The 20477-nt window shown below is 50.0% G+C and overlaps 1 protein-coding gene across 2 annotated transcripts in view; it reads left to right on the forward strand.

The window, feature by feature from the left end:
- The first annotated feature begins 2126 nt into the window (after positions 1 to 2126).
- Positions 2127 to 20477, forward strand: part of BRD4 (bromodomain containing 4) — a 25234-nt gene continuing 6883 nt past the window's right edge. For both annotated transcript variants that reach the window (XM_026048567.1, XM_026048568.1), the window contains exons 1-8: positions 2127 to 2252; positions 9305 to 9388; positions 13105 to 13222; positions 14162 to 14483; positions 15302 to 15439; positions 16679 to 16814; positions 18902 to 19188; positions 19922 to 20284. In XM_026048567.1, coding sequence (XP_025904352.1) covers positions 13203 to 13222; positions 14162 to 14483; positions 15302 to 15439; positions 16679 to 16814; positions 18902 to 19188; positions 19922 to 20284 — 1266 coding nt within the window. In that variant the 5' untranslated portion in view covers positions 2127 to 2252; positions 9305 to 9388; positions 13105 to 13202. The remainder of the gene's footprint in view (positions 2253 to 9304; positions 9389 to 13104; positions 13223 to 14161; positions 14484 to 15301; positions 15440 to 16678; positions 16815 to 18901; positions 19189 to 19921; positions 20285 to 20477) is intronic.

A 20477-nucleotide genomic window follows, 5' to 3' on the forward strand; every position in this document is an offset into this window, starting at 1 on the left:
GCGGGGGACGCCCAGGCCCGGCGGCTCCTTGAGGCAGCGCCCGCTGCCCTTGGCACCGGCAATTCCTCCGTTTCTCCCCAATATTCCCCACGTAAACCGCATTTCCCCCCCCCACGTTGCTGCCCCCGAGTCGGGCCTTTTAGCGCTTCCTTCCCACCGAGCGGCTTTGCGGCCTGCCCCGCGGCGGAGCTCCGGGTTCGCCGACAAAATCACCGTTACCGCACAAGTTAACCCGCCACCCCCTCGCCCCGCGGCCGCCTCACGACTTCCGTGTGTGTTTTTATCAGTTTTGTTTATTTATTTATTTTTTTTCCCCCCGTTAACCTCTCGGGTTTGTTTCCGTCTGTAGAGCTCGCCCGCCGAATCCGGAAGAGCTTTGAGGGGGGGGGAAAAAAAAAAAAAGCTCGGAATCCGATTTTTTATTCCTTTTTTTTTTTTTTTTTTTTTTTTTTTAACGTGGGAAAGGGTGGGAAGGAGAAACGCTCCGTGCCGGTAGCCCGGAAAACCGGGATTTGCTGCGGAGTGAGTCATTTTCCCGGGGGATTTTGGGCAGCCGGAGGGTTGTTCCGGCGGCAACGGCTGTTCCGCTGTCCGCCTGAAAGCGCCGGCTGTTGCCGCCGAGCGCCTGTTGACACCGCGAGGCAACAACAGCCGCAAAGAACAGCCACGCAACCACGCGYTGTGTATTACACCTTATTGCGCCTGTTGTTTTATTGCATTTATTTTGCTGCTGCAAGCTGAGCGATTGTAGCTAAGCAACAGCCGGAGCTTCCGCCGATCCGGCCGCCTGACGGAAGCCGCGTTTCACGGGAAGAATCCCGAGAAGATGGAAAACAAAATCCCTCGTTAAAGTTGCCGCTGAAATAATTATTTGCTTTTACCAGGTRGTTTATGGTTGAACCCAAACGGAGGCGGCGCCGCTGCTTGTGTGGGATGATTTTTTTCCCCCCGCCTTGTCCGAGATGGGAATTCTTTACAATGGGATGTAAAGAATTAAGCTGACAAATGCATAGTTCGTAACGGACCTTTATGGACGCGACGCTTTAGGAGTCAGCAAAGAGTGAGGCCGATGGCCCGGAGCTGGACAAGAAGCCCCTGCTGCGGGGCTGCTGTTCCAAAATCCCCAATTATTGGCTTTTATTACCATTATTTTCATCATCTTTGCAGTCTCAGAGCGGTTTGAGCGACTTAAAACACATTTAGTTGTTTCCCAGAGGCTTGGTCTTAATTTCGGATGCGCTGACTTTGATTAAAACTTGTTKTTGGCTTTATTTATACTTCTCTTCCCAACTTTCGGGGTAACTAGGCCAGAACGGAGCTCAATGGCTTCGCCAAGTAATAATAATTAAATATCAAAAATTCAATTCCCTCTCGGTGCTTAAAGGCGGCTCTAACTTTGTGGTGTCCGCAGTCGCYGCCGGGCGAAGCGACGACCGACGTTAAGTGTTTGCAGGGCCCAAACACAGACATTTTGGGGGGGTTTTGAGGGTTTTTACCGTTTGACTCCGCGCGGCGTGAATTCAAACCCATCCTGAGCCCTTTTCTGTCGTGAACCGGGGGCCTTTAAATGTCTTTAAACCATCAGGAGAAGCAGCGCTGGAATCCAACGCGCCCCCCGGGTGATTAACGCCGATAGCGGTTGTAAATCGTTAGCTAAGTTGCTCTTGGCGGCAGCCCGATCTGGAGCAGAAATCCCTTTTTGGGGAGGAAAATGCAGATTCCAGCGAGCAGAAATGCATCTTTTTCCCTCGCAAACAGGCTCATTCCAGCGGCTGAGTCGCTCCGATGCCTCGTTCCCTCTCGGTGAGTTATTTTCAGGCCTCCCCACTTGGTTGGAGGGCGCTTCTCCGTACGGGGTCCGACTTCCTCGATATTTTGGAATAAAAAAATTCCTCGGAGTCAACTTTTGGTCCGGTAATTATCTGCTGGCAAAGCCTCCTTGGAGAGGATTCAAGAATGTCAACCATTTGTTTGCAGGAAAATATTCCACCTTGCTCTTTGGGGAAATCCAAACGCCTCTCCCTTCGGAAGACGGCGAGGTGTCCGGCTTGCAATTCCACAGCTAAATCCGAGGGGATTCGACCGCTGGGAGTGCCGGGAAGAGCCGCCTCGTTTCGTCCTCGTCGCCTCCCGGCGCTTGACACATTTGGGTGTTTTTGGCACCAAAACGAATTGAACTCTCGGACGACGCAGGGGAAGCTCCTGGCAGTAACGTGGAGGAAGGAACACGACGGGAAGGAGACCAGGAGCTGGTGAATATACATTAACACCCATATGTGTGTGTGCATATATATATATATATATATATATGTATAGGGAGGGATGCAGCGAAGGAAAATGAACCATAACAGCCGAGCTCCCCGCTCGCCTCCGGTCTGACTCAGCTCCAAAGGATGAATCGCATCTTGGAAGTGGGAAAGAGTGGAAGAAAACATTGGCTCTCCCAGAAGGAGGCATCGAGTCCCGGGAATGCCGCTCATTTATCCCGAGCGCTCGCGGCGTTGTGCGGATGACGCCCCRGGATTGAATTCGCCCCGCTCGTTCCTTGGAAACCTTTTTGTTTTACCTGTCGGAAGGATGTGGAAATAAGATTAGGGACTAACCTGGCTGGGATTAAGACCTGGTGCTGATAAGGAGGAGCGGGCTCGTTTTAACGCTTTGGGCGCCGAGCAGCGGATAATTCCACATGGGATTATCCAGGAAGAAGGACGTGGGATCCACTACAACCCTAAATGGCATCAACTGCAACAAATTTTGCTTTCCTCTCGCTCTGATGCAGCGATTCCTGGTGGGCGAGTTGTTCCTAGAACCCGTCGCCTTTTCTTTAAGCCGAGCCCAATGTCTTGGCTTTTCTTAAACAGCGACTTAGGGAAAGACTTTGGAGAGCTCCGCATTGCTAAAAAAAGGCGTCCTTTGGAGTGGGCTTTTGGCAAGAAAACACCAAAAGGTCGTTTTGGGTCAGTTGTTGGGCTGTTTTGGGGGAAAATTGGACTGATGCTGCTTTTTGGCACCTACCAGCAGCCATTTCTTGCCCGGTGCTTTGACACCCGAGAGGAKTTAGAAGAGTTTTGGTGCAAAATGAGTTTGTGCTTCCGGAAGCGGCGTCTCATTCCCATTTTTCTTCCTCGTTCCTCGATCCATGGCAAAGCTGCCTTGGTGTCGGTGTCTCCATGCCCTGAGTTAGAGCCACGCGTTTCTCTTTGGCTTGAGAGATTGTGTCTAAATAAGAACCCAAAATATCTGTCATCCGGTTAGGAAAGGGATAGGAGGGCACAAAAATGCAAAATCTGTTTTGGTTCTCGCATCCGTTTGGTGTCGCTTGTGCAACCCCAGACTTCTCCGGGCGCGGATTTGTCCTGCGGTGACTCCTTAATTTGCAGGTGGAGGAAAATCCAAGTGTGTATCTTGGGTCAAATCGTTCCTGATCCTGAAATAATTTGGTCCTCATCCTGAAATAATTTGGTCGCGAGGATTTCGGAGCTGCCCGCGTGCTGTGAAGTCGCTTCGTGTTGTTGCTTTTGCTCTTGAGAACTGATATTTGCTTTCTGTTTATTTCCCCCCTTTAATTCTTTTTATTTTGGGCGATTTGAGTGACTTTCTTACTGTTTATACCATTTGGGGGGAAACGCGCTCGCCGCTTGTGGCTGCCTCCGTATCGCCCTATTCCTAATTATAACATTCCCAAAATCACCGTGTTCCTAATTATAACATTCCCAAAAACGCTCCCGGCTCCATTGGCCGCTCCCGTTCCAACACCTAAAGGAGGAGCAAAAATAACACAGACCCAGCCTTTAATAAATAAATAAATAACCCAAAACAGGAACCACTCGGGAGCGGGCGAAAGTCGGGCGAACATCCTGAAATCGGAAACTTTCGCGGCGAGAGCCCGGAAACGGGAAATCCGACGGGCTCAGGTGCCTTTGCTGCCTTCAAACAGTAGTTTTTAGGTCTTTTTTCAAGTAGAATAAGTAGCATTTCTTAATTTTGTTTGCAGATGCGCCGCTCCTCCCACGCGTGCGTAGAAATCCCATCTAAGAAACATTGGATTTTTAGAAAGCCCATCTAAGAAACGTTGGATTTAACGGGATAGCAGCAAAAGCCGTGTTTAGGTTTATAAAATTACTGAAACTCCGTTCTTTTTCCTCGCTGAAACATGGCAATCTTATTCCTTGATCTAAAATAGCTTATGAAAAAAAGGTAATTATAGATCTAAGAGTGATGAGTGAGGGAGCATCAGCTCCTCGYGGGTTTCCCTTATCCCATCGACCGGAGCTGGAGCTTTTAAGTGAGCCATCCAACTCCTGAGGAGCMGCAGGAGTTCTTATTTGTGCGTTATTTGTGCTATTTGTGCATTATTTGCGTTATTTGTGCATTATGTCGCCACAAAAATTACATATTTTAACCCTGCGCAGTCACAGAGATCACCCTCGGGCCTCGCTCGGGCCACGTGGTGGCGCGGAAAAAGAGCCTCAAAAATACCAATCCAGGAAGAATCAAATCCCAATTTATCTCCAAACGGGACGACTTGACCTCTGCGCCTCCATCCCCATGATGCTAAATGAACCCGCGCGTAATTAAGCAATTATGCGTTTAAACAAACGGAGCTTCTCGGGTATCGCGGCAACGCGTTTTAATTACGGCCCGTCGGCGTGGCGGCCTTTAAAGTTTAATAGCAGAGATATGGGGGGCAGAGGCACTTAGGAACTTGAATCACTTTCCCACTCGCTAATTAAAATCCTATTTAAAGCTCGCTTGAACTGTTGGGCGCCGGACTAACGTTAACAGGGGGTTAACAGGAAGGAAGGAATCCCTTCMACTTCCAAATTCTCGTTTATTTAAGCAAAACGAGTGTAAAGAGCTCGGGCCACAGTGTGGTGATCCAGACTTGGTGGTTTTATCCCTGTTTTATGCGGCCGGTCCCATGATCCCAAGAAAAGGTAGTTGTGGCAGCGGAATCCTGCCGGATTCTCCACCAGGATCAAGCACTAGGGCTGGCTTTGTGAGTGCTTAATCAGCAGCAAGGCGACTGATAACATATCAGCATTATCATGATGCTATAACTTAATATAATTTTAAACACTTGGTGCARTTTTTCTTCGGATTTTCCATTGCAAAATGCTCAATATCTGTGCCAGGAAACACCCGGGCAGCAAAACCTGCCCGGTGGCAAACGTGTTTCGACGGTATCGTCTTTCTAACACAGAGCGTTGGCAAAGCTGGTGTTTGTGATCTGGATTTTAYGGATCTAGCGCCGATCCCGACGTGGTTGGGAGTGCAAAGGGCTCGTCCAAAGGTTGCTCCTGGCCTCCCTCTTTGAATTTCCCTCCAGGTTTCCACCRGGATGCCAAGATCCACCTTGAAAACCCCAATTTTCCCCTGCCCTTAAGGCTAAACCCAGGGCTCTCTTACAGGTAGCACGAGTCGCTCCCGGGGAATTTAATGGATTGATAAAAAACATGGGAATTCCGGCCTTGTTGTCTTCCCTACTAGCTCAACGTGGCCACTGCCACATTAAATGCATCAACCCATCACAAGCGTAGGGGCAAAATTGCAACCAGATCCCCATTTTTCTTTATTCCTTTATTTTTCCCTCCTATTATCCCCCTATTTTGAATCCCTCTTTTGCCCAGGGAGTCACTCGGAGCCACGGAAGCGCTGGGAGAGGAGAGAAATGGATTGGGAAGCGCCCGTTGCCAAACGCCCCTGACCTGTTGCCAGCTGCTTATTTGCAGACCCTTGGCCCAGCGTTGCTCCAGCCAGGGGAAAATTCCAGCCGAAAACGGCAAAATTTTGGTGCTTTCTTACTGAAAACGGCAAAATTTTGGTGCTTTCTTACTGAAAACGGCAAAATTTTGGTGCTTTCTTACTGAAAACGGCAAAATTTTGGTGCTTTCTGATTTGTTTTGCACAGGAACAAAGAATTGCATCGAGCTGGTGCTGAGGGCCGTGGTGGTTCTTGAAAGTGCTGGATTTTTAGCAGTCTTTTCCAAGCTGAGCCCTGTTTTACGTTGCACATACTGATAGTAAAGAGGATAATTAGGATTTGAGCTGCAAAAGGGGAAAATCGGTGGCGAGTTGATTCTTTTGCCTTATTTTTCTCTTTTTTTCACTGTTTCTGCGTGCTGAGGACGCGCGTTTAGGGCCTCGGGCTCCTTTATTTTCCGCTCGGATATCTTGGAAATCGCTGCACCGGCCGCTCCGAGTCTTGCGTTAAGGTGGACTTTATTCCAAAGTCAAATAATCGGCGTATTGAATTTGGGGGCAAAACTCCCAGGATTGAGCAAGTCCATCGACGCAGCGCGTTCGCCTTGTCCCTTGCTCAACTAGAGGTCAGAAGCTTGGGCAAGGACACGGGAAGGTCTTGGAGGCCCTCTCCATGCCACCAAATTGCTGAAAATTAAGGTCTGATGGTTCAAGGGACCAAACTTGGCCTAATTTGGGCTCTGGAGGGGGTTTGTGGTTGAACTTCCAAAGTGTTGGAGCTTGAGCTGAAACACTGAGCTGGTTCTGGGGCTTTTCAGCCCGTTTAACGTGGACTTTTACCCACCCGTTTTCCCTCACATTGAGTTCTCTGATCAAGAGACACCAGAGCTTCGGTCCAAGGGAATTCAGCTTGAAACGAGCAGTTTTGTTCCAGGATTAACGGGAGCGTAAGGATTAACGGGAGCGTTTCCACGCTGGATAATTTCATCTTCTTGGGATGCTTTGCCTACCCAAAAGGACGCATTTTTCCGTGCCTTTCCAGGGAAAATTCGAGTCACCCAAGCAGCTCATGACGCAGCATGGGTGCCCTGCTCCGCTTCCCAAACCGCTTTGGGCGAAGGGAAAGAATTCRGAGCTGCCCACGGACCCAGTTTTTGGCTTTCCGCTTGCCTGGAACGCGCCGATCCTGCCGCTTTCCTCTCCGTGGAGCCGAAGCCGTCGCTTCCTCGTCATCCCAGATAACTGCTCCTGTTGACGCTGGGCCCGTATTCCCGAGCTAATTCCTCYGGTTTTCACTCCAGATTCACATCGGAAGCAGCTTGAGGCTCCAAATAGATCTCCGTTGGCGCCGGACTCCGTTATCCAACGGCAAGGATGAGTATTGAGGATGCTCGTGCAGAGGTTGTGTCCAGCTTGGATTTGGGAGCCACGGAACCACTCGGATGCRGGATATAGAGGAGCAGCGAGCACCACTTAGCGCCTTGTGGTTTTGTCCCAACCTTTTCTCCCTTCCTTGGACTTCAGGTGGGGAAAAGCCCCTTAAAGAAACCTCATTTTGCCCCTTTTTTGTTTTTTTAACGCCAGGAAACAGGCTTTAAGACCAACTTACACATTATGAAATTTCAGCTGTTAATTTTTGGGGCTGTTTTGCACTAAATGGATGTTGGCAATGGGCTTGTAAAATCCTAACACACCATGGGGAAAATCCTGCATCTTTTGCTGTCCAAACCACCTTCCCAGATGGATCYTAAGGAGCAGCCTTGGCTTGCTGGAACGACCCTCTTTGGAGATAAGCATCCCTAGACAAAATACAACTTTTTTAGGCCAACGCCTGCCCGTTCTGGGCCGCTCGTGGAGCCTCTTTGGCCTTGGAAGCGGAGCCGAGGCGGCTCTGCCGTCCCGCGGAGCCTCCGGAATCAGCAGCCCTCCTATCCGTGACCTCCGTCCGGATCGTGTCCCTTGTCCCGCTCGGAAGAGGCTCCTTGGAGGCTCCTCTTTCCTCCTTGGAAGCGGCTCAAGCGGCTTCTTGGAGGGTCCTCCTGCTCCCCCGTTGCACGACCTGGACGCAGCTCCCAACTTTTCCTGCTTCTGGAATTGCGGAAACACCCGCGCGGCAACGTCCCCGCYGGGAAAACATCACCGTTGCTGGGAAAAAGCGAGTCCAGGCAGGATTCCCTTCGTCTCGGGCACGGAAACGGGAGCCCGGGAACGCATTGGAGGCGACCGGAGCTACGTGACCTCGCCCAGGCTCTACAAATCTCCATTTTCATGGAGTTCCCATGAATTTTCCAGGCAAATCTGCCGGAATTTGGCTTTCCTACAGGACTTGGATGCCTTTTTCTCCTCTCCTGTCATAGGAAAGTTGCAGCATCAAAGCAAAGCCGGCTGTCACGTCGTCTTCGTCCCCCTGCTCACATAGAGCCATTTTTTTCCTTACCTTGGGATGATTTTTCCGTATTTTTTCCCCCTTGCCCTGGGATAATAACCTCAATTCCTGATTTTTTCCCCTTTAAAAGCAAGTTATTCCAACCCTTTTGCACCGCAGCGCTGTCCCTGGGTTTCAGCAGCCGCTTGCCGCTCACGCGCCCTGTTTGCTCAACCGTGCCCCTTCCAAAAACAAGGAGATCTCATTTATTTTGCTTCTGTTTATTTAGTCCCGACTTGTCCACACGCGTTTAATCCCAACTGGGTCCTTCCCCTCTCCACATTAGCGACCGCCAACCCCGGGAGCCATTCCCGGTCATTCCCTCCTTCTATTTCCCAGGCAAAAAGGGAGCAAAACCCCAAAATTCTCCTCAGAAATCACAAATTTCCAGCTTGGGTGTTTTTTTACCCGTAAATCTGCCTCCAAAGCGGGTGTTTTTAAGCTTATTTCTCCCAGCAGGTGGTTTGGGCTTTGGGAACCAAAGAGACGGAGGGGGAAAAAGTTCTTTGTGTTTTAGAAGCTGTCGCTGATGTGAATCAGCAGAGAAAAAATTGCAAAAAAAACCCTTAAAATTAAATCCGTGCTTTACGTTACTGATATTTTACATTAAGTTATTGCTGGATTCGACTTCATTTTCAGGTTTAGACTCYGTAGCAGCACCCAAAGTGGCTGGAATGGGTGACGAAGGACTGTAAACGCGGGTAGAAATGTGAAATAYGGGTGTTTTTTAACTCTGGGGGGGATTTATCTCCCCATAGGTTGCTCCAGGTTTAGGTTACAAGCCGTAAAGTTGAGTATTTAGYGTTGACTTAATGCACTTGGGCCTGGTTTTGCTCAGCTTTGCTTTGATATCCGTCTTCCCCAAGCTCGGAAAAACACCCGGCTTAGACCGGAGACCTCGGGTATTTATTGCTCGCAGGGAATAACGAGTCTTCAGGGTGACTCAGGTGCATCCAGGACAATTTTCCACCCATTTCCTAGAGGAAAAGCCTCAAATTATCCGGAGCCGCTAAGCAGGTCGCTCCCAACCCGGCCTCTCATTTCCACACGCCGTCGCCTGCAGCGAATTCCCTTCGTTTCTCGAGACCTGGGAGGCAAAAACTTGGGAAGAACGACTGAAATCTCGGGTGTTTTTGGCAAATTATAATTCTCACGTGATTTTTCTTCTCCTTGCAGGTATTTCTTTCACCCAGTGGCTTTGAAAATGACGGGCGGAGGCCTCGGCTGCTGAAAACGTCCCAAAGGACGTTCTGATTTCAGGTAATTATCGTGGCGCCTTTTGGGGTGACGAGGGGCCATTTATGCCCCTATTTTGGGTCATTTTGTGCTGATTGTCGCCAAAAATGYGCTATTTTTCCCACGTTACGACTGGAAAACAAAAGACCCATCCCAGTGGCAGCAACAAAACAGCTGCCAAACTTCTCGAGAGCTTTTTTAGGGTGAATTTGGCTGGTTTTTGAGCCCAGCTCATTGGTTTCCTTCGGTGCACATATATATGGTTCGTATATGGTTATATTTACGCGTCGTTCGGATCCTCCGTGAGCCTCTGGATGGACCAARGGCTGTCGTTGACTTTGATAATTTGATCTTGGAGGTCCTTTCAACTGCCCCATCCGGAGAGTTTGGATTCTGATGGATGAAACTCCAGAAAATAGGATTTCTGCATGGTTTGGGGGCGTCTTTATGTAGCAAACTCCTTTTTTTCCGAAAAGATTTGGTCCTCGGAGCGTGCCACAAAATCCTTGGGTCGAAAAAGCCCAAATACGCAGCTGTTATTTCACATTTTCGTCTAAAATTTGGTTTTGCAGCCCCTGAATGTCACAGCAAGGCTGCAGGGCGGCAAATACATTTATTTATTGAGGGATTTTTATGATTGCAGATACAACCCGGACAATACGGGCCTGCTTTTCCAAAATCTCTTGTGGAAAAATGGGTAAAAACGCTTAAATTTGGTGCTGTGGCTCCAAAACTGCCCGGTTTTCCGAATCCCGTCGTCCCGAACGCTCCCGTCTCGCGCGGTCCGTTGTTGGGGTTGAATCTGGGGAGCAAATTCACGTGGAAAAAGGCAAATTCATGTGAAATAAATTAAATTAATCCGATCTTAAGGTCAAGAGAGGGTCCTGGTAGTTTTGCACCGTCGCCGCTCGCAAATATTTTCGGTTTCTGGCTCGTTCTCGGTGGAAACGGCTCCTGTCGGGTGAATTAACCACATGTGGGCAYAAAGCGGATCCGATTTAGCTGTAAACATAAAATAATGTCACTTTTTGAGGCAAAAATTGGGGAAAAAAGCTGATAAAACGTCCAAGGAGCATTTTTTTTTTCTGATAAGAAGTGTCAAGCTCTGRTTTTATTTTAGGTGCGACTTCAGGTTTCGTATTAAAGGGCAAAAAGGAGCATATTGAGTCAGGGAAGCTAAAAATAGGGGAAAAATAAGCAAAATCTGAAGTTTTCAGTATCCTCGGATGCGGGAATCCCRCGTCTCCCGGCATCCGGAGCGCGCGAGCTCCGAGGATTAACGTTATGTAAAGTATATATAAGATTATATAAATATAAGGTTGTATTAAGGCTCGGTTATAACRTCCCCCAGCAAGTTGGCTCTAAGGAAACCTCTGGAAGTCTCCTTTTTGGGTGGGATAATGAAGATTTTGGGGCGCTTGGGCTGCAAAGAGGCTCGCGGCTTGTGGATTTTATCCCTATGGATTTAAATAAGGAGCTCGGACCTGCTGTGAACCATCCCCGTAGGATTGTGCCTAGATCTTGGCTCCGGATGGGCATCGCTCTCCGGCTCCGAACAGGCGGCGCGTCCGGATCCCGGAGAAAAGGATTTGTGACCGGGATGGCAAATCCGGTAGTTCAATCCACCGTTTTGGTAGGAATTTCCTCCACTTTCAGCCTCCACGTGGATAAAATTGAGGCGGATGCGGCCTCCGCTTAGGGAGCGATACCCTGGAGCGGGAAATATAGGAAAGGAGCAGCCTCCTTTCCTGGATTTTTATCTTTTTCCTGCTTTTTAATAGAAAGCCAGACCCTTCTCCAAGGTTTTCCTGGGAATGGAGGTGATCTTTGGGATCCCAAGCTCTGCATTGACCAATGTATTGATGGAGCTTGGCATAAAATTCCCAGCAGAATTCCCAGCCCCTTCCTCGAGAGGGGCCATTTTCCGACTTCAAAACACTGCCTGTTATCCCTATTATAAAAAATTACTCCTTTTCTTGGGATAAATCAGACCCTTCACCTCATGGGTGACACCAACCAGACCCTTCTCATTTCTCTGCATTATTTTGGGTCACTTTATAATGATTTTGGGGAAAGATGTTGCCGCTTGGCTCCACTTTGCTCTCCGGGAAGCGTTTTTCCGTGTTTTTTTGACCAGTTTGTCCTTTTTCCTGGTTCTTCTGCTCCTGGCACTGCTTTTCCAAGGCCTTGGATCCAGCCCTTCCTCCGCACGGCCTGGCACTACCCTCTGCCGGCCCCTTTGCTGCATTACAGCCCGTCCTTCCCGCCTGGAAAACCGCCGGAGCCCAACAGCTCCCATGCAACTCCCTGGCTCTTCCCTGGAGCTGGAATCATTGGGATTTTCCCAGTGGAAACACACGGGTCTGCCCAAAAAGACCCAGAGAAATGCAGGCAGCATCACTTGGAAGTTTTCTTGGGTGCGCGTTGGTGATGAAGAGGGATCTTCTTCCCTTCTTCTGGACCCTCATGGATCCTGCTGGACCTTTCCCGGTAACCGGATCCATGCAGAGGAAGGGAAGGGAACCCATCCAGGATAGGTTTTCCCATCGGAACGGTAGGAGCTTCCCACAAAGTCGCCGCACGAGGCTCCTTTTCCTTCCCTTGTCTTGTTGGTCGGAGGCTCCTAGGCCATGGTTGACCCCATCCATCCCGTCCTCCAACCTCCTCTTTCCCAGGAGGTTTCCTGGTGTCTGGCTCTTCCGGATGTCTCCGGGATGTCCATTCCACGCTCCGATCCGCGATATTCCCATTCCTCTTGGAATTCATCCTCCCAAAGATGAGGAGCACCCAAGTGGCCTTTGCAGCTCAAACCCACGCGGATGGAGCTCAGGGATTTGGGAATTATCCAGTGGGATTTAGAAATTATCCGGTGGGTTGTTAGAAAAGGACCCGAAACCCAAGGGACGGATGGATCCCTCCAAAGGGATGAGCCCACAGCGATGGGTGCGGGAGGTCGGGAATCTAGGATCTTAAGAGCATCTTAAGGGTAGCTTAAGAGAATCTAGCTGGGTATTTAAGATCATAAGTAAGATCTTTAAATCCCTAGCTGAGTATTGAGGATCTTAAGTGGATCCTGAGGATCTTAAGTGGATCCTGAGGATCTTAAGTGGATCCTGAGGATCTTAAGTGGGATCTTGAAATACCTAGCTGGGTGTTTAGGATCTTAGGTGGATCTTAAGGGGGATCTTTAAATCCCTAGCTGAGTATTTAGGATCTTAAGTGGATCTTAMGGGGGATCTTTAAATCCTAGCTGAGTCTTAGGGATCTTAAGTGGATCTTAAGGATCTTAAGCAGGATCTTTAAATACCTAGCTGGGTATTTAGGATCTGAAGTGGATCTTAAGGATCTTAAGGGGGATTTAAAATACCTAGCTGGATATTTAGGCTCTTGAGTGGATCTTAAGGATCTTAAGGGGTATCTTTAAATACCTAGGTTGGTATTCAGGCTCTTAAGTGGCACGGGATGCCCTCCAAGCAGCCATGGGGTGGTCTCCTTGCCCCTCGGATGCCCCTTGGCYCCCCTTTTGCAGGAAAGACCTTTCCCCAAAGGGGAGCAAATCCCACGGGAGCCCCAGCCCCTCGACGCCCCTGTTTCCCTCTGGCCGAAGCCCCAAAGGGAGACGATTGGGCTAAAGAGGGAATTAAAAACAAAAAGAAAAATTAAAAAAAAAAGGCGATTTTTGGTGGTCGCCCTCGTTTGCGATGCCTCAGATTAATTGCTTTGTTCGTTTCATCCGTCAGATAACGGTGTCTAAAGGCGTCCGCGCCTGGAGCCGCGGAAGATAGATGGACAAGCCAAGCAACTTCTGACGCCGCGTCCTTGGCTGGGGCAAAATTAAATGGCAATGTATCCTACAAGGTAACGTAGCCCCAAGGGAGGCCGAGGGAGCGAGGCCGGCCTCGCCACCCACCAGGAGTGAGCCCAGGGGGGAGTTTACCAGCAGGAAACCCCAATTGCGCCCCMAAATCCATGAGGTTTCTTCGGGGGGACGGGGAGGGAGCAGCCCCGACACAATCCTCACAAATCCAGAGCCGAAACCTCTGCAAAAATCACAATTTGAGGGTCGAGCAGCTCGAAACCACCCCGCCGTGCGTTTTTCCCGCCTTCGCTTTTAATCTCGGGACCCGTCTCCCGACCCAGGGAATAACCGGAGATAACGGCCACAAGGAAACCTCAGGCTTCCAGCGAGCGCTTCGTTCCTTTTCTCSGTCTAACCTCTATGTTCGCGGGTTGACCACGCTTAAAAAGCCCCCCAAAAATGGCCCGGGGCCATTTCTCAACGGCTGACCGAGGACTCCTAAATCTTGGAGACTCAGCCCAGAATTTGGTTCAACTCGGGCAGTTGCGTCTTCGAAGCGTTGCCTCGTCTTGTCTCTGTTAAACCCATAAAAACTCTGCTCCAGGAGCAGCTTGGATGGTTTTTTCCCAACTTTCTGGTCTTTGGGATACTTCTGTTGTGCGAAGGACACCCCTAAAGTGGGTCCCTCTTTTGCGCAGCGCAGGGATGTCACCGAGAAATTATGTAGAAAATGGGAAAAATGGGTTTTGCCGGGTTATTTCTTCATTTGGGACGTGGGAGGGAAGTTCTTGAGAACGTTTTGAGGAGCTGGGCCCAGTTTTGAATTCCCTTGGTGGGATCTAGGCAAGGACYGGGGTTGGAAGGGGCACTGGCCACGGAATATCCCCTTTGGATTCCGGATCTGGCAACGCCGACAGAGCCGGCGTAGCCGAGCGAGACCTCGTGCTGGATTCTCGTGTCCTCAGAGCCCTCTCTTGACGTGGTCTCTTCGTCCACAGGGTATCCGGTGAGGAATGCAATGGGATCACTAGCATGTCTGCGGAGAGCGGCCCCGGCACGAGGCTGAGAAACCTGCCGGTGATGGGCGACGGGCTCGAGGCCACCCAGATGTCGACGCCGCAGGCGCAGGCCCAAGCGCAGCAGGGCGGCACCGTGGTGGGCGTCAACCCGCCGCCGCCCGAGACCTCCAACCCCAACAAGCCCAAGCGCCAGACCAACCAGCTGCAGTATCTGCTCAAGGTGGTGCTCAAGACGCTATGGAAGCACCAGTTCGCGTGGCCTTTCCAGCAGCCCGTGGATGCTGTCAAGCTGAACCTCCCTGTAAGTAGAGGTGGAGAGAGGAGCTCGACCTCCTCAACTCACTCCACTTTGATGTCCAGCAAAAGCTTCTGTCTCCCCTGCTTTGGAAATGTCCAATCCTTGGGAGAAACTAGGGACGAGGAGGGAACATCTGGGAGGGTTCAAGTAGGGAACATCTGGGAGGGTTCAAGTAGAGTTTTGGAGGGTCAAGACTCAACAAGAGGGTTGAGTCTTGACCATCTCCACATTCACCTAGCCCCAGGTGGAGTTGGAGGAAGACCCAGGAGCTCAAACCAAGGCAGCTAGGAGAAAATCAGAGGGAAATTCAGGGATAATTTAATGCTATAGACAATGGAAAYGTCTTTTCTGGGGGTTATCTGGCTTTGGGGGCTTCCAAGTGTGATGAGGAGAGGAGATTTGCTCTGGTCCTTCCTCTCCTTGAGCTACCATGGGTGGAGAGCTGGGCCTTCTKTGCCATGGGCTGTTTGATGATAACCCCTGTTTTGAAGCCATCATATACAGTCTGTTCCGCCTGTGTGAGGCTGTAGCTTTCCTTGGCAGAGCAACAACCTCCTGGTGACACCTTGAGAGCCTCTATAGCAACAGCATTTGAGGCCCTTTCAGCTCGCCATKCCTAAAAACCCCAAATTCCTAGAAATAGGAAGAATCCTCCTTTAGCAGGAGGCATCAAAGGGCTGCAGTCAATCTCCTCTCCTTGATGACCACATTCAAGGTGGGAACCATTTGCTCCATGGAGCCCAAAATCATTAATTTTGGGTCACCGGGGCTTTTTGGTGCTGTTTTTCCTCACTTTTTCCCCCCTTTCTGCCCTTTTTCAGGATTATTATAAGATYATTAAAACCCCTATGGACATGGGAACAATCAAGAAGCGCTTGGAGAATAACTACTACTGGAACGCCCAGGAATGTATCCAGGACTTTAATACCATGTTTACAAATTGCTACATCTACAATAAGGTAGGATAAGTCATTGAAGGGATTTTTTTCCAAGGATTCTCCCGTTTTCCTTTTATATTTCCTCCTTAAGAAGCTACTGTTTGGAAAGGAAGCCTGATTTAGGGGGAATAAAACGATGATGAGTAAAGGAGAGCGTTGGCTCTTTATGGTCTCCTGTAATAGGCCATTAAAAGCTTCARATGAGTAGGGTGGATCCTTCCTTCCTTCTTCATTGCCACGTTTCCCCTCCCTTTCCACCAAAATGCCTTCACCCTGCTAGGTTTTCCCYGTCTTCCCAGTTCTCTGACCTCCCTCTGGCCGGAAAGTGGGAAAACATGAGAAAAAAACAAGTTTTTATGGGGCCTGGAGACCATAAATGGGCCAGGTCTGTGCACATTGTCCCATCAACGAGCATGGTGGCTTGACCGTGCGCCGGCATCTCCATACGGACTCACTCTGGCACTGGATATTCACGGAATACTGCAGCATCACTCCCAGCACTTGTTGCTTCTCTCCTTCCTGCTCTTCTTGTCCTTGCTCTCAGTGCAACAAACCCCCCCAAAAAAAGACCCACTTCAAAACAGGTCCCCAGCTTTGGTGTTGGTTCCATCTTGGGCCCTCCTTGACGTCTCCATTGGCCAACGTAGACTGGGTGTTGTTGTCTTCCCATTTATTTTTCCCTGCTTTTCTTTACTCCTTGATGTCTCCGTTGGCTTGCGTAGACTGGGAGTCGTCGTCTTCCCATTTTCCCTCCTTTCCTTTACTCCTTGACGTCTCCGTTGGCCAACGTAGACATCAAGGAGTAAAGGAAAGGAGGGAAAAATAAAGAATGGGAAGACGACAACTTCCCATTATTTATTTTTCCCCTTTTTCCTTTTTTTTCCGCCCTCCTTGCCTTCAAAAACCAACCCATGAATAACACCTCACCCAGTGATCTTGGTCAAGGGTGGCCAAGGACCTTGGCCAAGGACGAGTGCTCTCCAGCCGTCCAGTCTTCCCGTTGTATCCCAAGGAAAACAACCATGCTAAGAAGGCTAAAACCCCCGCTTTAAAGCAGAATTAAAGAAATTGCTCAACTGAGAAATAGAAAGGAGTGCAAAATGTTTTTTTTTTCTCCATTTCACATTTAATTTGAAGTTATTATTAATCTCGATATTAGATGGAGAGAAACCCGAGCAATTTTGCTGGTGTTTTTGCGTCGACGATAACGATCCGCTCTTGGAAAACGCGCCTGATTTCTCCTCTCTGTTCTCCCTCCAGCCAGGAGATGACATAGTCTTAATGGCAGAAGCTCTAGAAAAGCTTTTCCTGCAGAAAATCTCCGAAATGACCCAGGAAGAAACCGAAATTGTTATAGCCCAGACAAAAGGAAGAGGACGCGCGAGGAAGGATCCAGGTAGGTTCCTCACTCTCCCATCACGTTTCACTTCTTATCTGGGTAAAAGATATAAGTGCCCAATCTTAATCCTCCCTTTTGCAGGATTTCTGGGTGGGTTTTCCTTGTTTTTGAGGTGAGGATGAGTGTTGGGGGTTGATTTTTGCAGGGAGTGGAGCCCTGTTGAGGTTTTGGGTTGTTGCTACCACCGAGACATCGTCGCTTCGTGCTTTTCCACCACATTAAAAAGCTGATAACGATAAATGCGTATCATTAATTGGATATCAGATAATCAGGTGAACGCTGAAGGAGCTGATGAATCAACCAACGACCTCAGGGTAGATAAGGACCATAAAAGAAGCCACACGCCCCAGATCGGAGCAGATCTCTTGAGCTTTACCACGCTTTGATGTCCACACCCACCTTCATGCTGCATTTTTGCCTGTTTRTACCTCAAAACACGGCGATTTTGGCTTCTTCTTTCAATTCTGTCTTCTTCAGTTAGGAAATTACAGTCCTCTCTTCCTCGATGAGGAAATTAGTGGATCAAAAGGGGCTGTTGCTCTCAGCTGCTCCAATCCCCTCTCCACTATGTAGCAGATACCATTGCATTCAGGGGAGCGTCTTGCAGGAGGACCTTAAAATATTAAAAAAGGAGATTTCCTGCTGCTTTTGAGAAGAAACTTGCCAACTAGTTGCCCTGTTGAGTGTTTTCACCAGATATCACTGCTCTGAACTCAAAACTCCTGTCTCTTCCCCATTATTTTGAAGAATCCCATGTTTTCCAGGCCACGTTCCCCATGATAACGCGATGCTTTTGCTAGAAGGTCTCCAATCCCTTAGTCCTCCTCTGCTATTGGAGGTCTCCAATCCATTAATCCTCCTTTGCAGCTCTTCCATGAACCATCTCCATCTTTTCCACATGTATTTTATTCCCAATCGTTTATGGAAGGGGTGGGACCATRAGGGACTTGATGGCGTTTTGGTCAAAAATGGGTCATTCTCCACAATTTCAAGGTATACCAAGAAGCCTAGGGAGCTTTACAACCTTTTTTTTTAAGGTTTTGGGTGTAATTTGGGTTTTTCTTTTGAGTAAAAGGGGAAAGAAAAAATAAACCCAATCTCAACAGTTGTTGTTGAACGTCCTTCTTGGTTGCTCTTGGAGTAGAGAGTGTTTCTCCATTGGCTTCATCCAGACACGAGTCTGAATCTGGAACAGAAACATTGGAATTATTAAGCTTTTCCCTACTTAATTATTGACAGTCCTGGCCTTTCTCTGCAGGAGGGATTTGTTACTCCCATTGGAGCGTCTTGGCCAAGACATTGACCAAAAATCCGCCTATTTTGACCTCTTTTGCCTCGGCCTTGTGTTCTCTTCCTCCCCTTTGCAATCACGGATGCTCTCGCTTCCCCATCTCAGCTTCATGAAGCTTCTTGGCCAGATCTCATCCTTCTTGAGCACCAGCTTCTTGAGCAGTTGCTTCTTTCTCCATTACAGGGCTGTGGTTCAGTTCATAGGAGTGTTTTGCCACCGTCTTGACCGGTCCTCTCTCCCTCCTGTTGACGTCATGTGCGTTGAGTTCCCAAGGCCTCAACTTTGGGTCGCTGAGCCCTTGAAAAGACAACAACTCCTATTTGAATTCTGAGAGGGACCCAATCTCACACCTAAGATGGCTTTTTTTAGGTATTTAGGCAATATTAAGCAATGTTGGTCCTTGATGTTGACCACCCATCTCTCTCAAGCTCTTCTGAGATGTTCTGGAGATGGTCACACGCAGTCCGTACTTGGAAAGGAGACTCTCCATCAACTCCCTGCCCCAAMTCTTTGAGAAATCCCTTTGGAGAATGAAAGGAAGACAGGATTAGGTCTTTGCTCCCCTCCTTGGTCTTCATCTCAAGGGGTTTTGGTGCATGTAGATCCTGGGTATCTTCATCCTTCCACTTCAGAAGCTAGAAGGAGCATTAAGGAGATGTTGGTATCTCCCACCATCGAGCAAAGAAAGGGCAAAGTGTTAATTAAGGAGATGCGTTATCTTAAATGGCCAGCTAATTGTTAACGGGCGCTAATTGTTGAGCGCTGGCACCGCTTCCTTTCTGTCTCCCAACAGTCACATCCAAACCGGGCTCGTCGACGGTCCAGAACGCCACCCAAGCGTCGTCGCCCGCCCAGACGCCAGCCCCRCCGCCCAACCTCCAGCCCGTGCAGACCTCTCATTCCTTCCCTTCCGTCACCCCCGACCTCATCGTGCAGACGCCGGTCATGACGATGGTGCCTCCTCAACCGCCCGCTCCTCCTCAACCGCCTGCGCCCCAAGCTCCCGCTCCGCCGGCTCCGGCGCCTCAACCCATGCAGCCTCACCCTCCTGTCATCCCCACTCCCGCCCAGCCCGTGAAGGTGAGTTGACCTTAAGCATCTTCACGGCGTCGCGCGCTCGCCCTTCCTTGGTTGGGCACCGGAGTCGTCTTTTGAAGGGGGTGGCCTCTGTTGTGTCAACAGAGCCGCATTCCGCCCGTGCTCCCCGTTGAGGAGCCAAGGGGATCCGTGGCGACCATTTGGAGTCGCCTTTTGAAGGGGGTGGCCACTGTTGAGTCAACAGAGCCACATTCCGCCCGTGCTCCCCGTTGAGGAGCCAAATGGTGACCATCTGGAGTTGCCTTTTGAAGGAAGCGGCCACTGTTGAGTCAAGAGAGCCACGTTCTGCCCACGTTCCCCATTGAGGAGCCAAGGGGATCCGTGGCGACCATTTGGARTCGCCTTTTGAAGGGGCCGACCACTGTTGAGTCAACAGAGCCACATTCCRCCCGTGCTCCCYGTTGAGGGAGCCAGAYGGATCTGTGGCCACCATTTGGAGTCATCTTTTGAAGGAGGTGGCCGTTGTTGAGTCAACAACGTTGARTCTGATGGCTTCACCCTTGGGTTGCATGGAAAACCCTCTGGAGTCTTTGCCCTTTTGAGCCTCCCTTGATTCCAGAAGAATCTCAACTTCCTCGAGTGACTTGTGCTCTTCTCCTTTCTCAGGTCAACAGAGATAATCCATAGCTTTTTTCCCAGGGGATTTATGGAAGCCCTTTGGGGGGCTCCCGAGGCCGCTCCGCGCTCACCTTGTCCCTTTGCCCCCTCTTGGCAGACAAAGAAAGGAGTGAAGAGGAAAGCAGACACCACCACGCCGACCACCATGGACCCCATCCACGAGTCCTCGTCGCTGCCCGCCGACGCCAAGCCCACCAAGCTGGGCCCGCGGCGGGAGAGCAGCCGCCCCGTGAAGCCGCCCAAGAAGGACGTCCCCGACTCGCAGCAGCAGCACGYGGCCGACAAGAGCAGCAAAGTGTCGGAGCAGCTCAAGTACTGCGGCGGCATCATCAAGGAGATGTTCGCCAAGAAGCAYGCYGCCTACGCCTGGCCCTTCTACAAGCCCGTGGACGTCGAAGCCCTGGGGCTGCACGACTACTGCGACATCATCAAGCACCCCATGGATCTGAGCACCATCAAGGTAAGCTCAAGATGGGGGGCACATGGCGGGGAAAACCCCAAACTTCTGGTTGACCTCCCTAAGAAACGTCCTTAGATGTTGGCCAGCCTGCTGCGTCCACCTTCTCCCATACTGGCCCACCTCCTGCTTCCACGTCCTTAGATATTGGCCCACCTCCTGCTTCCACCTTCTCCCATGCTGGCCCACCTCCTGC

Source organism: Nothoprocta perdicaria, unplaced genomic scaffold (genome assembly GCF_003342845.1).
Source record: "Nothoprocta perdicaria isolate Ctin4 unplaced genomic scaffold, notPer1 scaffold_550, whole genome shotgun sequence".
Classification (NCBI taxonomy): domain Eukaryota; kingdom Metazoa; phylum Chordata; class Aves; order Tinamiformes; family Tinamidae; genus Nothoprocta; species Nothoprocta perdicaria.